At 39.9% G+C, this 16977-nt stretch overlaps 2 protein-coding genes across 3 annotated transcripts in view; both read right to left on the bottom strand.

Annotated features, from left to right (window-relative positions):
* Window positions 1-1976, bottom strand: part of prtfdc1a (phosphoribosyl transferase domain containing 1a) — a 36613-nt gene extending 34637 nt beyond the window's left edge. The window contains exons 1-3 of one of the 2 annotated variants that reach the window (XM_010900726.3): window positions 1418-1976; window positions 1120-1226; window positions 456-639 (exon numbers count right to left, since the gene is read on the bottom strand). In XM_010900726.3, coding sequence (XP_010899028.2) covers window positions 456-639; window positions 1120-1226; window positions 1418-1468 — 342 coding nt within the window. In that variant the 5' untranslated portion in view covers window positions 1469-1976. The remainder of the gene's footprint in view (window positions 1-455; window positions 640-1119; window positions 1227-1417) is intronic. The other variant, XM_020045285.2, reaches the window with a different exon arrangement.
* A 64-nt stretch (window positions 1977-2040) lies between these two features.
* Window positions 2041-4308, bottom strand: enkur (enkurin, TRPC channel interacting protein). Its single transcript, XM_010900724.3, has 5 exons — window positions 4229-4308; window positions 3486-3631; window positions 3153-3385; window positions 2717-2863; window positions 2041-2403 (listed from the first exon to the last, which is right to left on the bottom strand). The coding sequence occupies exons 1-5, from the start codon at window positions 4306-4308 to the stop codon at window positions 2230-2232; spliced, it is 780 nt and encodes a 259-aa protein (XP_010899026.1). The 3' UTR covers window positions 2041-2229.
* Between the last annotated feature and the right edge of the window lie 12669 nt (window positions 4309-16977).

Below are 16977 nucleotides of genomic sequence, written 5' to 3'. Positions count from 1 at the left end.
ATAATAATGTCATACTATATATAGTTTGTACATTCAAGATTATTTTTGTATTTTGAGTATTTCCACACTTGAACAAAATTGGATAAAGCCCAAAATTATAATGGATATGTATACAATATTTCCAAATAACTTGAATTTTTTCTAAATGTAATTTCTTGATGTGGCTCTAATCAAGAAGTTTGCACAGAACTGACTGAAAGGACTTAATTAAAATGTATTACGTAATACTGGGGACAGCTGTTTGGCAACATACATACAATACTTAAAACCATAACCTAATATTTAGTAATCGCTACACTTTTTATCTCCAATTTCATTACAAGGGATTGATAAATATAGTGGTTGAGCCTTTTCAGAAAACCTTTAAGGACATACAGACTTGTTTACTGTATATTCTGATCTGTGTATGTATGACTGTGTGTGTGTGTGTTCCTGGGGAAAGGGTTGTTACTCACTAGGTAGCTTTTAAGCCTGATGAATTCTACTCTGGTCTCCAGGTGTTTGTTGGAGTTACGGCACTGTACCTTTATGAATTCCACGAGGTCTGAACAGAACTTGTACCCCCCCTTCAGAACACACAGCACTACCATGTCATGGTCCCCAATGTCATCCATGATGTGTCGGGCCAGACGCTCTGTCCTGCAACAAAATTCATGTTAACCCCTCCCAGCAAATCCGAGACATACACAGCTGTGTGTTTTTTGTATAATTACATAAGGGGGTCAAATGACACCACAGAATTACTTTCTTAAAGCCTTGTAATAGAGTATACATAACAGACACACAAACACACACACCACCATGGTTTATTGTATCATTTCAAAACACAGTTTTCAACTTCATTATCTATGGAGCTTCTCTGTCTCACTGCTTGGTATAAGTGTGGCAGAGAACAGCATTCCTTTTCACATGAGGTAAATAAATGAGAGCAGGTCAACGAGTGCACCATGAAGACCTGTAAAGTGGGTCAGGTGATATTGATATGATAGTGATTTTCGGATCTTTAAATGTATTTTACATAACGTGTAGCCACAATGTTCTAAATAGGTCAGTACATTAGTTCACCTAAGCAAGTTTGTAAAGAAATTCTTATACATTTTCCACAGATAAAATATTCACCTGTCCATGATGACCCCATGTGGAATGTAAACACTCTCTATATCTTCATGGTAATGCTCTGGATAAGTGAAAAGTTCTAAACTGTATCCGAGCCAATCATCTTTAATCTAGGATTGAGAAACAAAAATATATTAAGAAGCACTTTCCAAGTTCCCTGTATCAACATTAAAAACTCCAAAAGAATACCTTGCTTGAGAAACTAAAATCAGCAGCAAAAAGCTAAAATTAAGCAAATTATAGATATAAATATAAGTGTATTTCCACAGTCCACTACATGACAATATTTCAAACTATTTACCACAATTCTTCCTTCGATTCCTGTGCCTCTGGGTTGAACGTATTCTGCCATGATGGTTTTTAGCAGTGACAAACCAAGAATAAAATCAGCAGACAAGCGCTAAATGGTAGGGAAGAAAAGAGGTGGTGACAGTTCTTGGACAATAACAAATTTTTCCTCAAAAATAATATGTAGGATAATACATTCGGAGAGCCAAAAAAGGGGAGTTCTTCAATGTTATCCTGTTGTTTTGATAGCCTTCGAGATCTTTTGGAGAGATTCACTGTGCAATTTTGGGTAAACTCTTAACAAGGCAAGCATGCTGTGCGGTCATGCTGAAGTCATTACTTGGACTAAAAAGAGGTGGTTGTTGTATTACACTCCTTCAGAATTGACCAACGAATGGCACAATTAGACATCCATAGGGGTTGATAATCAGATGCATGTGATTTCCTGTAGCAGTTTTCCTGAAGACATACAGCAGTTGCTATAGAGTAAAGGTTATTCATTAGTGTCAAAAACATTTGGTAAAGCACCATACTTGCGCATTTCCACTTTTACATCAAGGACTACATGATGAAAATGGTATGTAATAATACTACTATACAGCACAAAAACAGTTTGAAAAAACTACAATTACAAACTATATTGCAGAGTTTATTTAGTTTTCCAAAACAATGTGACATCATAAACGTCCTGTGGGAGGGAAATTACAATTTTCCAGAAAATATAATCCAGCATTAAGGGTAGTTTTTTTTTAAATCTTTTGCTAAATATGTGTTCATAATGCTGTCCCGATTTGTCCCTGAGATTAAAGAGGTGGCATGTGTGGGTTAGTTGTTGGAAACATAGATGGTCTTGTATCTCTCAATGAGATTAATGTCCCGCTCCAGCTGCTTCATCTCCAGCTCCAGATGCTCCTTGCGGTACTTCTTGGGGGTGGTGTCAGTGACAACAGAAAGTCCCTGATACCGGTGGTGCAGCTCACCCCAGTTCTTCTTCAAACCCTGAACAAAGTATGAACGATCAGTAACACAGGCAAAGAAGGTAAGCTTGTATTATCAATGAGCCCATGCATCTCAGCATAATAGAAATGTTCTAGCTTGTGGCAACATTAACAAACCCAGATCTAACCCCTTTCTCAATCGCCTCATTCACTTTGAATGTATCCTGGTGCTTATGAGAATTAATAATCCCATTGATATATTCATACAAATAACTGACTGATCAACTAAAACAAAAACATGAATGTAAAGCATCTTTAGGATCTATTCTAGACTAAAGTCTACTGGCTTGGTTCTAAGGACCTATGTAGTTTACCTGTAGGATGTTGTTTCGCTCATCCTCTGAGAGCTGCTTCATGGCGCCCTGTTTCATGTGCTCCTTGATATATTTATCATATTCCTCCTGAGCCCTTCTCACCTCCTCAGCACGTTGCTGCAGGTACTCAGGGGTCTTCCCAAAGTCCTAGAACAGGGGAAATAGTTGTTTAAGCTCTGCTCATAGTTCACATCGGGTTTAAATAACATTAAGGTATGAGTGTGCACTCTACATCTTTCTTAAAATGATGGTGTATGGTGAATGAATGGTGTACCCCCTTGACAGACAGGAAAAGGAGCCTTTTACAGATGATTATTATTTTAAAACAGGCCTTCAGACAGGCAAGAAAACATATTTTCACAATAATGGACTGTGCACAGTACACATGATAAGTAGACAAATTCACTTAGCAAAAGCAGTGCAGTGACAAGTCCACCTTTTTCTTGATGTAATTTGGGACTAGTCCAGAATTTTCCAGGAGCTGTTTGTCTCCACTTTTAGTGTCAGCATAGATAGGCTGTGGCTTCTTGGGCACGGCCATTATGTTCTCGAAAGCATTTGTCTTTACAAAGTCCTTTTTGGTGTGAATGCCCATAAGTGGAAATTTCGCTTTGGCAGGTATGTTTGGTTTCTTAAGAGTCTCATCATCGAAATATGAAAACGGTTTCTCTAAGGGCAAATCAACAAAAACACAGAGTTAGTTAATGATCTCCGAAGTCATATGGCAAACTTTCAATATAATGATTACTTTTCATATCCTATTGCTTACTTTCAGGAAGTTTGGGTTCCTTGGAATGTTTTAGCAGATATTTCTCAGGAGAAGGCACGTCTACTTTTGCTGGTCCCATAGTCTTGTTGACAGCCTTATTGAGTCGTTTCTCATGCTTAACTTGTGACCTAAACTTTGACATATACCTTGAAAATTAAGACGATAAATTGTGAGCTACATAACATTTTACGACGTGAGTACACAAATGAACCAGAAGCCCAGGCTAGAGCAAGTCTTTTCACTGTGCAGGTTAAGGCAACAAAATATCCCCATATAGGGATGTGCATTGGACATCATTTTATTTTTGGAATGGTGATCGTTTGAAAAAAATATACTGGTACAACGTACAAAGTGGTACAACGCACAATGGCCGTTTGTCTGAGAAAAGAGCGCTGTGTAAATCGTCATGATATCATCGTGTACGCTATGCAAAAATTCTCGATTGGAATTATAATTTGAAAAAGGATTCTAGGACGTATTATTTAAATGCTGTATTTCTTAGCAAAAACGAATACTCACACAAGTATTTCATACTGACTTAATCTCGGGTAATCAAATAACCGTGCCAATCCATGTAACATATATTCGTGACAAACTGAAAAATACTTAATAAAGCAACTGTAGCTTAGTAAACTAGCTTGTTAGGTAGAATAACAGTACAAATGCCATAGTCTGTGTGCAGGGCAAATCGTATTATTAGCTAGTTTGCTGAAGTCAGATAGCTATTCCATAGTAAACCATACCTTGCTGGTTTCTCAGTTTTAAGCTCCTCTCTTGGAATAAGGTTGTATATACTTTCTGGTGGAAAAATAGTGGTCGACATTGCTGCAAAATATTTGCAAAAGAACGAAAAAGCTTAATTCTATACTAAATAGCCTTGACGTTACATTAGATTATCCGATCACTGCAGGATGTAAATGCAGAAGGTTGCTGAATTTTTCAGTTTGACAAAACGTTCCCTTGGCAACAGTTGCTGTGCAGCAGCTGGGCAAGTAAGGGAATGTGACATCATCATAACAGTACAAAGGCGGATTCCCAGCGTCGCCTAGCTTCGCCTTCAGAATAAAGGTCCAAAATGTAAATTAGACATATTCAGCATTATAGATACATATGAGTGGAATATGCTTATGAATGGTGCATCCAAAGGAATATTCTAATGCACATTAAATGTACCTGAAAGTACATGAGAGCATCTAGAATGTTCATGTGTGATCAGTTTGATCATGGATCAGTGTTGCTGGTAAAGGAGCCTTATGGCCTGAGGGGGAAAAAAAGTGTGTGCCCTGATGCTCCGGTAGTGTCTACCAGACGTGTTGTGTATATTGTGAAAATATGCAGTGCCACTCAAACGTTTGAACATACCAACTAATTGAAGGGAATTTCTTTAGTTTAACTTTTTTCCAACTCATGGATTCATGTGGTAACCAAAAATATATTTGTTAAACACTGTCTTGCATACTTACGGCCTGAAGGAAATTGCTTTATTTATGTTGCATTGAACTGTGGGATTGTTAACGGAACTACTCACCCCTGAACACCCGACGCTAAGTCTCATTAAAATGCCTTATCACTGTAATTGTTGTAGCAACAACACAGAGGAGAACTATCATCTTCAGTTAAAGATAGAAGAGTTTGAGGCTCGGCTTCTGACGCGAATGTCAGGCAAGGATTATGTTAGTGTAGAAATGAGAAACTGCGGCAGTGCCACCAGGAAGAAACAATAGTCTTGTTAGCCCCCCGGCACAGCTCCTGCAGCCTGGACACAACATTTTCTTGGTCACTGGGAAGAAATGCCGTCAACCAGTTAAACCTGAATCGTTGCTAAATCCAACTGAGACTTTCAACAGGTTTTCCCCACTGGAGTTGGAGTCAAGGCCCGAGCCGTCTTCGGAGGGGAATGATCGGCAGGCATGTTCTACCGGTGGCCTTGAAAAACTGAAAACTTTAGTCATCAGCAATTCCATTACCCGCAGTATTAGACTAAAGAATCAGCCGGCGATCGTACACTGTTTACTGGGGGGCAGAGCCACCGACATAGCCACAAATCTGGGGCTGGTGCTAGCCAAGTCTAAAACTGGCAAGTATAGAGAGTACAGAGATATTGTTATTCACGTTGGCACCAACGACGTTAGGATGAAACAGTCAGAGGTTACAAAGAACATAGCATCAGCGTGTAAAGATGTGTCGGCATCAAGTAATTGTTTCTGGCCCCCTCCCAGCTAGGGGTGGTGACGAGCTCTACAGCAGACTTGCGCAACTCAATCGCTGGCTGAAAAGGAGTTCTGCCCGTCGCAGGAGGTAGAGTCTGTAGATAACTGGCTTTCTTTTTGGGACTCTCCCAGAAATAGGGCCAGGCCTGATCTGCTGAGGAGCGACAGACTCCATCCTAGCTGGAGTGGTGCTCTTCTTTTATCTAGGAACATTGACAGGAGTCTCACTCCTATAGCCTCAACATGAGATAGGGTGCAGGTCAGGCCGCAGGCTGTTAGCCAGCCTGCTAGCATAGTGGAGTCTGTCGATAGCATAGCCAGAGTAGTTAGTACAGCTTAACCTATTGCCACTGTGACTCGTTCCAGGCTGAGAAAAGTTAAACAAGGTAGTGCTAACAAAAAAACCTTATTAAGATAAAGCTTTCCTCCACCTCGATCACTAATAAAAATGACTGTATCACCTCGCATCTCAAAATGAGACTCCTAAATGTTAGATCCTTTGCCCCAAAGGCAGTTGCAGTAAATGAATTAATCTCTGATCATAATCTAGATGTTATTGGTTTATGTGAAACGTGGCTAAAGCCACAAAGTTCTCCTCCACTATAAGTCGTTGTTTATATGATGAATGCATTTTCTGAATTTTCCCAGTCTTCTCCCATTTTAAACTTTAGGAGGACATGAGGTCCTGGTCCACACCTGCGGAGTACCTGGTTTGGGGGGCCCGTTGCTGTCCCTGTCCTTGTATATCTGGTCATACTTCTGACCTAGTCTAATTATAAACAAGCTCTGGACTTAGCCCAGATAAATGTATTAATTATTCCAATTAGACTCTTAATATTTCACCCGGCACAGCTGGGGGTCCTCTCTAGGTTTCTTCCTAAAATTCGGCCTTCTTAGGGAGTTTTTCCTAGCCACTGAAATTCAACACTACTGTTGTTTGTTCCTTGGCATAGGCGCCGATACCGTGGGTGCTCCGGGGCTCGAGCACCCACGGAAAATAGCGAGCACCCACGGAAAATAGCGAGCACCCACAAAAATACCGAGCACGAGCACCCACGTGTGCCAGACCGCCAGTAGGCTACATTCATTTAAAATTAAACGTGCCGTTGGTGATATGTAAAGCGTCTGTCACACTGTGATTGGTTATGTCGATATTAGTGACAGCGACATAACCAGTCGCCTGCTCCGGGTGCTCCCTATCCACCAATCACAGCGTTTCTCAGATGAAAAAATGCCACTATCAAAAACCCGTAGCAGAAATTAGGGAGAAACTCCCAGAAACTATGTGTCGTTTTTTTTTTATCGATATTTAGATAATAGCGCAAAACATTAATTTCCCACGAACTGATCGCGGTTAGGCCTACGTGTCAGATAAACTTTTCATCTCCAATCCTGTATTTGTGATAAGTGGTAAATTTTGAAAGATCTACTTTACGGCTTTATTAATAGGTAAATGAATAGGTGTGCGTAGTGCGTTTATATATGTATATATAGGTGTGTATATATAGGTATATATAGGTGTGTATATAGGTATATATAGGTGTGTGTATATATATATATATATATATATAAATAAATGGCGTGCGCCTATTAGCACCCACGGAGGAAAACATAAATCGGCGCCTATGCTCCTTGGGATTTAAGGCCGGGTGTCTCTGTAAAAGCACTTTGTGACAACTGCTGTTGTAAATACATTTGTTTGATTGATTGATTGATGTTTACATTTTACCTTCTTAAAAGTAGCTGTCCATTGAGAAATTGGTAGAGCTTAAGTAAATTGTGGTAGAGAACATATCTAACATTAAAAAAATCTTCATATTTTGATGATTCCATTGTTGTTAATTTGCTGGTGTTTTAGGTCAGTGTAATCTACTAAATATCCCAAATATATATATTTTTTTTTAAATGGGTTGAAAAATCCTATGTTTACTTATTTAAGGACTCGTTTTTTTTATTTTCAGATTTTTGGTTTATCGACTGAAAAATTCCAGATTGGTTTATTGGCCTCGGAGGCAAAACTGGATTATGTCCTTCCAGCTCAGATGGGCTGAGGCCTCTGACTAAACCATATGACAAAGGGGGAGTCTGATGTGGTTGGTTAGACTCTTTTGTTGGTCACTTATGTTTTTTCATTGTAGCCTACACCCAGTGGTGGACTCAGGCTGTCTGAGGGGCAGGGGCGAATTTCTTTTAAAATGTGGTGGGGCACCAGCACGCAGATATTTGTGATGGTGAAACAGTTTCAAACCTGGTTAGTGATGTCACTGAGAATGAGCTGTAGAGTTGAAGCCGGAAGTTTACATACACTTAGTTTGAAGTCATTGAAACAAATTTTTTGACCACTCCACCGATTTAATGTTAACAAACTTAGATTTGGCAAATCGGTTAGGACATCTAGTTTGTGCATGACACAAGTAATTTTTCCAACAACTGTGTACAGAGAGATTATTTCACCTATAATTCACTATATCATTATTCCAGTGGGTCAGAAGTTTACATACACTACAGTGGGGAGAACAAGTATTTGATACACTGCCGATTTTGCAGGTTTTCCTACTTACAAAGCATGTAGAGGTCTGTAATTTTTATCATAGGTACACTTCAACAGAAGATCACATTGTATCATTTTTAAATAATTAATTTGCATTTAATTGCATGACATAAGTATTTGATCACCTACCAACCAGTAAGAATTCCGGCTCTCACAGACCTGTTAGTCTTTCTTTAAGAAACCCTGCTGTTCTCCACTCATTACATGTATTGCAAGGTCCCCCCTGCTCACGCCAGCGCATGTCCAGGCCCGTCTGAAGTTTGCCAATGACCATCTGGATGATCCAGAGGAGGAATGGGAGAAGGTCATGTGGTCTGATGAGACAAAAATAGAGGTTTTTGGTCTAAACTCCACTCGCCGTGTTTGGAGGAGGAAAAAGGATGAGTACAACCCCAAGAACACCATCCCAACCATGAAGCATGGAGATTGAGACATCATTCTTTGGGGATGCTTTTCGGCAAAGGGGACAGGACGACTGCACCTTATTGAGGGGAGGATGGATGGGACCATGTATCGCGAGATCTTGGCCAACAACCTCCTTCCCTCAGTAACAGCATTGAAGATGGGTCGTGGCTGGGTCTTCCAGGATGACAACGACCTGAAACACACAGGGCAACTAAGGAGTGGCTCTGTAAGAAGTATCTCAAGGTCCTGGAGTGGCCTAGCCAGTCTCCAGACCTGAATCCAATAGAAATTCTTTGGAGCGAGCTGAAAGTCCGTATTGCCCAGCGACAGCCCCGAAACCTGAAGGATCTGGAGAAGGTCTGTATGGAGGAGTGGGCCAAAATCCCTGCTGCAGTGTGTGCAAACCTGGTCAAGAACTACAGGAAACGTATGATCTCTGTAATTGCAAACAAAGGTTTCTGTACCAAATATTAAGTTCTGCTTTTCTGATGTATCAAATACTTATGTCATGCAATAAAATGCAAATGAATTACTTAGAAATCATACAATGTGATTTTCTGGATTTTTGTTTTAGATTCTGTCGCTCACAGTTGAAGAGTACCTATGATAAAAATTACAGACTTCTACATGCTTTGTGTGTGGGAAAACCTGCAAAATCGGAAGTGTATCAAATACTTGTTCTCCCCACTGTAGTGTATGTAAACTTCTGACCCACTGGAATAATGATATAGTGAATTATAGGTGAAATAATCTCTCTGTACACAGTTGTTGGAAAAATTACTTGTGTCATGCACAAACTAGATGTTCTCACCACTGTAAATACTTAGGGGTATGGTTAGTTGATGAACTTTCTTTTAAATTGCTGAATTGGGGAAAATTCAAATTCAAGATAGGGTTCCTTTACAGAAACAGGGCTTGCATGTCCTCTGTAACAGAAAACAAATTGTTCCAGCTACTTTTATGGCCATTTTAGATTATGGTGATATTATCTATATGTATGGTTTGGCAAACACATTAGAACCACTGGATGCTACACTGTGTGCACAATTATTAGGCAAGTGAGTATTCTGATTGTATCATTATTTCTATGCACATTTTCTAACACCAAACCATATAAACTTGAATGCTCATTGAATTGAAAAATGTTCAGGTAAAATGTATTGGTGTAATGAGGGAGGGTGTGGCAACAGTGAATAACACCTATTATCAAGGTGTGCATAATTATTAGGCAGCTTCACGACCTCAGTTAAAATGGGCCAAAAAAGAGATTTAACCGACACTGAAAAGTAATAAAATGTAAAATGCTTTTCAGACGGATGCAACACTCTTGAAATAGCTAAACTAATGAGGCGTGACAAACAGACAATCAAAGTTTTTGTTGCGAATAGTCAACTGGGGTGCAAAAAACACATGGAGAAGATTAACTGCAAAAGACTTGAGAATAATTAGTTACCATTATCCTCCAGTGTCATCATATTCCAGAACTGGAACCTACCTGGAGTGTCCAGAAGTACAAGGTGTCAAGTGCTCAGAGACATGGTGTGGGAGAAATTGTACTTATTTAGCCTTCAGTTAGAATCCTTTCCATATATTATATTTCTATCATAGAAGCCTCTCTTGAATAATGCGACAATCAGGCAAAAGTGTTAGAGGTCCATTGTTTCTACTGTCCCCATTTTCTAGTAACTCTGCGACTCCCTTCCTGTACCTGCTCCACAATTTATACCCAAAAGATATTCATCTTGACCAATATATTCATCTTGTGGTGTACCACTTATCCTGTCTGGCAAGATTTGGTGCCTCGTTGTCTATAGCCTTTATTTGGGGCTCAGGAAGTAATACATTGGTAGAGTAATTGCCTTAACTATCATAGGTTAAGATTACAATGATAGATTTTATATAAGCATGAGGAATCAGGTCATTCAGGAGATATTCCTGTCATGCGGACTCTCTCCATGCAGCATGTTAAAACATATTAAATGATAAAGCTATACTTTGTAAATGAAGGTGACTTGTTATTAATCTACCAATATCTATGTGAAATTCCACGACAATGGCCAAGGTCAAGAAGGCTGAAACACGACCACCACTGAATATGATTTGAAATGTACTGTATAGATTGGGCAAAGAAATACCTGAAGACAGATTTTTCAAAGGTTTTATGGACAGATTAAATGAGAGTGACTGTTGATGGACCAGATGAATGGGCCCGTAGCTGGATCACAAATGGACACATGGCACCACTTCTGTCAGGCGTCAGCCAGATAGAGGAGGGGTACTGGTATGGGTTGCAATCATTAAGGATGAGGTAGTTGGACCTATTCGGGTTGAATATGGACAGAAACTCAACTCCCAAACCTACTGCCAGTTTCTGGAAGATACTTTCTTCAAACAGTGGTACAGGAAGAAGTCCTCAGCATTCAAGAAGGCCATGATCTTCATGCAGGACAATCAAGTTTAAGGAGCCGCCACCTCCAATACCTGAGCCTCCTCGCAAAACAAAAGAGACAAACCGACAGTAAGGTGACTTGGTTCAATAGGGTGAAACATGGGATAGTCAGGGTGTCATCACCCCTGCCAACCCGCACACAAAAACCCAGGTATGGGCAGTATTTATGATACATGTATATAAAATATATATTTGAAAGGGTTGATGAAAATGGCTTCATATTTTGGATCAAAATACTTTAGTGTTCTGTATTTTGTATTTAAAAATACTGTTAAATACTTTGTGAGAAGTCTACATGATGACATCATAAAAAGGCTGCCTCCGATTGTATCCACACCCGAAGAAGGTCAAGGTGAAAAATTTGTAGGTTGACAGCTTTGCATAGATTTTTGCATAAATTGCAAAAAAATGTACAGTACATATTATGTTTAGGTGTTCGTTTTAGTAGCCTAGGATAAATCGTTTACCAATTTACGAAATGTTCTAGTTAACTTGTGATGACTGCGGCATCTGCTGCATATCCCCCTGTGGTAGAAATATTCTTATTCCATAGTACAAAATATCATAATGCTTATTCTAAGTATAATCCAGTCATTTAGTAAGGCCATTATGTGTTTCGACTCTGCTCACTTGTACAGCATGTGCCTAAAACAGATAGTTATAGTTTTGGCTAAACTTCTCAAGGGCTGTAGGCATCTTGTTATCTTTCCAAGCCAAAGTTCACAGAGAAGCTGGTGAGACATGTAGACTAACCGTGCATAGGAGGGGGACACAGTGGGATCTACTGAATGTACATAGACCTGAGCTCAACCTTCAACTGAAAGCTTTTGAACTGACTCTGCTGAGAGTGTTGTTAACTGCTCCAGGTTTGCAAATCTTGAATAAAGCTTTACTTGTGAAAATAATCTACAGTCTCGGTGCCTTTCCCATTTAGTGATTTCCACGACACTCCTCTGTTTCAGACAGGCTTCAGCGTTCCACGTCACCGGCCTTCTGACACCACCATAGCGATGGAACGCATGAAGCCGAGGCTCCAAGGTTTGCTCGAAGTTTGCTTGAAAAGAAATACCATGTGATTGCGGACGTCACAGATTTCGGAAAATGCTTGTTTTAAAAGACAAATCGCTTTCCAACTAGTAGGATATAGGGCATTCTAAGCCTTTTCGTCAAGCATGGTCGTTGTAGGTGAACAGAGCCAAACAAACCCGCTTCCCGAAAAGGAAGAAAGAACATTTGCCTCACATCATGCAATATTGGGGAAATTGCGGGCGTTGGTTGAAATAGTATAACTAACCTTCAAATCACAAGGCTTGTAATTTATCAAAAACACGGTGATTCAGTTACAAAATTGAATGTTGAGGAGGCAATTTAATATATTGAAAGAAACAAAATTACTGAAATCACACAGACTTAAAAAATTTGCAAACACCATACAAAGCATCTAGCAACTATATAGCCAAATAACCTTTTCTCTAAAATATCTAAAATTATATTGCATATAAATATCGCATAAAAGAAATGGGAGAACCAATGCAATAACCAATCAACAATGTTCAAAATTGTATTTTCTATGGTCTTTAATTTCTTGCATGTCAGGATCAAGACAAAGTTGTTAGCGAACGGCTACTAGAATAGTGTCTGCATCTTTTCATTGAGACATTTATTTCGTGTTCACTTAAAATACAGATAATATATTAAACTTTAATTATATACTGTAGCATGTCAGATTTTGAAAAATTTGAAATACCTTTACAAATGTGCATACAAAACATCCTCACTAGGCAAGATACGAACCCATCTACACAAAGCATCTAACAGTTGCTCAACCCACTCAACCCACTCAACCACCAAGTCTTAACAGCAATGACGGGACATGTGAATACGAGGCTCGGAGGCTGTCTCTGAAATTTCAACCCAGCCTGCATCAAACGAAAGGGCAGAGGCTTGTATCTGAGCAACAATATCACGTGATTGATTGAGGTTTGAAGCTTTGGACATCACGCAACCATCTAATGTTTTTTTTTTAAGATATGGCGCTTTCCAACCATGCTTTAAAACATATGGAACTAAATTAGTCTCCTGCCTAATTATCAATAACTAATTAAATTCACATGAATGAATGTCAAAACATTCCTTCTACACATCATTCATTATCAATAACAAACGAGTAGGCCCAATACCGTAGACTTCTGTTAGAATGTCTTATAATTTCGTTAGGTGCGTCACCTAGCCGATGGCTGAACGTGTAGAACTGTGGATGGATATACAGTTATTTCACAAAGCCTGGTTAGAGTCCCAATGATAACACTGGCAACACTGTCTTTGTAATTCCTACTTCAGGAATATTTGCTCCTCAGTTTTTAGTATCACATCTTAAATCAAGCATTGATCCACCGTATTTTGTTAATGTTTTAACTACAGCGTTTCTCTCATAGATATGTATCATTCAGATGTATGATAACCGGGTGATTAATGATGTCCGATGCTTTGTTTGATGTCTACTTACAGGCACTTGGGCTTTCCTCCATGCCCAGTTATTTAAAAGTGCTTCCCATATATTGGATAGCTAAGTAGCTATGATTAGATAATAGCTGACATCACTGTCAGTGTTGAATCCAGTTTTAGTTTAGGTTTAATGTTTTAAACTGGGTAAACAAAAAAGACACTCATCAAAAAAGACACTCATCAACGCAAAGCCATTGAGATGGTCTTGTGTCATTGTGGACCTGAGGTAGTTTTTAATGAGATTTAATTTTGAGAAGCTCCTTTCTGCAGAAGACACTGTAACAGGAACAGTTGCAGCAATTAGGAGGGCCACCCACAGGTTTGGGAATATTTCCTTCAGCTTCTTTTCCTCCAAGTAGGAAAAAAGTTCAAGGATGGTCAAGGTAGTCTTTGGAAAGTCTGGGATTTTTTTTTTTTCTGTAGCCAGTTCCTTTCCATCCAGTTCTGACTGGCCATTAGCACTGAGGGAGCTGCTGAGGTTTGCACACTGTTGTTTAAGTTCGGCATGGGTAAGCTTGGGAAATTTGGTGAGAACACCAAACATGCTCTCAACCGCACTTAGGGGTTGAAAGCGCTCTTGTAGTCACTCAATGCAGACATCCACAACTCTGTTAAAGAAACAAACCTCCATTTGCTTCATTGAATCATTGAGAGGTTCATCCGGACACTCCTATGAGAAGTGCTGCTTCATTTTTCGGAGTTTCTTGTGCTTGAGGACAGCATCTACATTCATTTCCTGGCATATCTCTTTAGTTGTGGCTTGAGCAGACGCAAATACATTTTTCCTATAGCTGACCTGGGAGGCATCAGCTTTTTGCAACAGACTAAGAACAACATACAGTTGCATAGATTCTGACTGCAGCAACTTACTGACATGCTGAATTTTGTTTAGGATATCGTTCCAAACAACAGTGCAGATTGAGAACCGATAGGAACCCAGCTCCTCTGCCGGGGACTGAGCCTCCACCCTAATAATGGGATCGGTGGCGTTCTCCCTCACATCCCTCGGATCCCTGGTACTGCACAGCTTCGACACTTTCCATCTGACTCTTCCATCTGGTGTCTGACCAGGACTGTTATCTTCACTTGGTTCTTTAAAATAGACCAGCGTATAGTGGAGGCTGAGAAAAGAGTGATGTGCTTCGGAAGGTATCTAAAATAGTAACTTGCTTCAGGGGAGCTTTTTCCTGAATCTTATTTCTGAACTATCACTCTTTATAAATGTAATCAATGTGCACCTGAGAATACAATTAATCAATATGGAAAAGTATAATCAAATTATGTATGGATAATCAATGTATCAGGACATAATCACTGTCTGGGGATTATCAAGTAACAATGAATGCAAAGGGCCTTAATGGTTCTATTATTTTTATACAAATCTCTAAAGCCTGTGCCACCAATATTTAAGGAACGGATCTTGGAAGGTTGCCAAACAATGGTGGCGGATGGGGAGAAAGACCCGCCCAAGAATTGGCATAAGGGGATGGCCAGACAGGTTATGCAAGATAACACTGTATAAATGTGTCCGGAGATGGCAAGACAGTTGTTCCTGCAGGTCAACTCGGCTTTTATGATTGCTCATTAAAAGTCTAATTTGTATCCACAAACTCCTGAGTTAATGCATCTTTTTGAGTTGTTGCATCCTTTTTGGCAAGAAGATACATTTTTCCATGACACATCCTTGGAGGCATCGCCGAGATTGGGCACGGGGAAAGGTGTGACTGCTGCCAGACAACGCCTGGCCACGCTAAGAGGTAAACATTTTCTTGCTCTAAATTTATTGGTTTGACCTTGACCTTCCAGGCCGGGCAAAATTTAACAAACTAGGCCCCTCCAAATTTAACAACTAGGTTTTTTGAAAGACTGGAGTTTTTTTATTCAAAGTAACGTGTATGTTTACTAACACCCTGTATATAAAATTTGTAAGTAAGGGAGTTGCAACTTAGGAGGTCTGTTGAATACTGCCTTAGGTTTGGTCGCCTAGAAGGGTCTGCTTTCGGCAGGAAGTCCCCCAATCCACCTTGAATAGAGGGAAGGCCACAAGGGACAGGGATTACAGGGCACCGTGTATACCAACCCAGCACGATAGAGGGCTGCTGAGGGTTTGGATGCGGTTTGGGAGTGTTGGACAGTTCTGTGTTGATGATGGCTACCTGCAAACCAGGGGGAAACAGGGTCAACAGACTGTAACACAGAATTAAATGGGCCTATGAGCAGACAGAGCAGCCTTGTGAGCCTTATGGTTTAATGATCCCTACGCGAAAAAATAACAGAAAATATTTAGATCGTCCGAAAGATTTTGCAAACAACACTTTTTGAGAGGGATAGACTGCGATTATACAGGAATACAGTTTCACAGAAGTATAAAAGAAGTGGGAGCAACATTACAGTCCCTACATTCTCTTTAACTATACTAAGACAAAGAGAAAACGTAATTGGACGTATATCTACAACAAAATAGTTACAAAGGTATAAGATGGCCTGGACAACAAAAGTGGAGGTTGTTTGGATTGAGGTGGGAGAAATCTGTCGCGATCCAGACACTGGACATATATTGGTTAGATTACAGTCTGTACACACGATAGACAAACACGTCAAGTGGATTGAAGTAGCATGCGGAAGAATTTGGTCCAGTAATCCAGAACTAGATATACCCATAATTAGACAAAGGCAGAGGCCAGGAGAGGAAGTGTGGTTTTAATTAACTTCGGGAAAATACATCAGACCATACACTTATAAAGGTGTTGGAAAGGACGAGGCTCCAAGATAGATGGGTTCAAAGAACGTACCAGACTTGGAGAGATTTTTCCGTTACTCTGTTTATGACAAGAATATATAAGGTGTATGAACAACGGTATGAGGATAGAGGTGAAGTGATAGCAAGGAGAGTGGTCACAGATTTACAAGATCAAGAGGTGATTTGGTTGTCGTGGCGGGATAGGCGAGTGTGGTCCAGTCACCCAAACCTAGATGAAACCCTCACTAGGTAAATGCAGAGACCAAGAGAGTGTGTATGGTTCTGAAAGGAGAAGATTGGCGAGGAGAGTGTAATACTGAGTTTGTTCATTGTAATTTGGCAAAAGTTAAATGAATGACATTTCAGTTGATACTTGTGTTTGCCTGGTTATAGCTTAAGAGAAAACTGTAGGCCAGTGGTGGGGCTGTCAAGTTTGATTAAAAACACTGCGATTTCAAAAATCAGCAGGGGATCAAATAATTGTTTCCCTCACTGTACATCTCAGTTAACGAACCCGTTTTTGGAAGGTTGCGAGAGAGATAGCTTTCTCTTTGCAGTTGGTGTCAGGTAAGGAAGAGAGAAACTCAAAAACACACTTTGACCAGTGACAACAAGAAACATTTTGAGTAGAA

The sequence above is a fragment of the Esox lucius genome, chromosome 21 (assembly GCF_011004845.1).
Source record: "Esox lucius isolate fEsoLuc1 chromosome 21, fEsoLuc1.pri, whole genome shotgun sequence".
Classification (NCBI taxonomy): Eukaryota; Metazoa; Chordata; class Actinopteri; order Esociformes; family Esocidae; genus Esox; species Esox lucius.
The sequence above is the reverse complement of the archived record's forward strand: the minus strand, read 5'-3'. Positions and strand labels throughout refer to the sequence as shown.

Coding starts and splice junctions, on each gene's coding strand:
- enkur (XM_010900724.3), bottom strand. CDS start 4,308: ATGTCGACCACTATTTTTCCACCAGAAAGTATATACAACCTTATTCCA. Junction 3,632..4,228: donor AAAACTGAGAAACCAGCAAG/GTATGGTTTACT, acceptor TTAATTTTCAAG/GTATATGTCAAAGTTTAGGT. Junction 2,404..2,716: donor AGCGAAACAACATCCTACAG/GTAAACTACATA, acceptor TACTTTGTTCAG/GGTTTGAAGAAGAACTGGGG.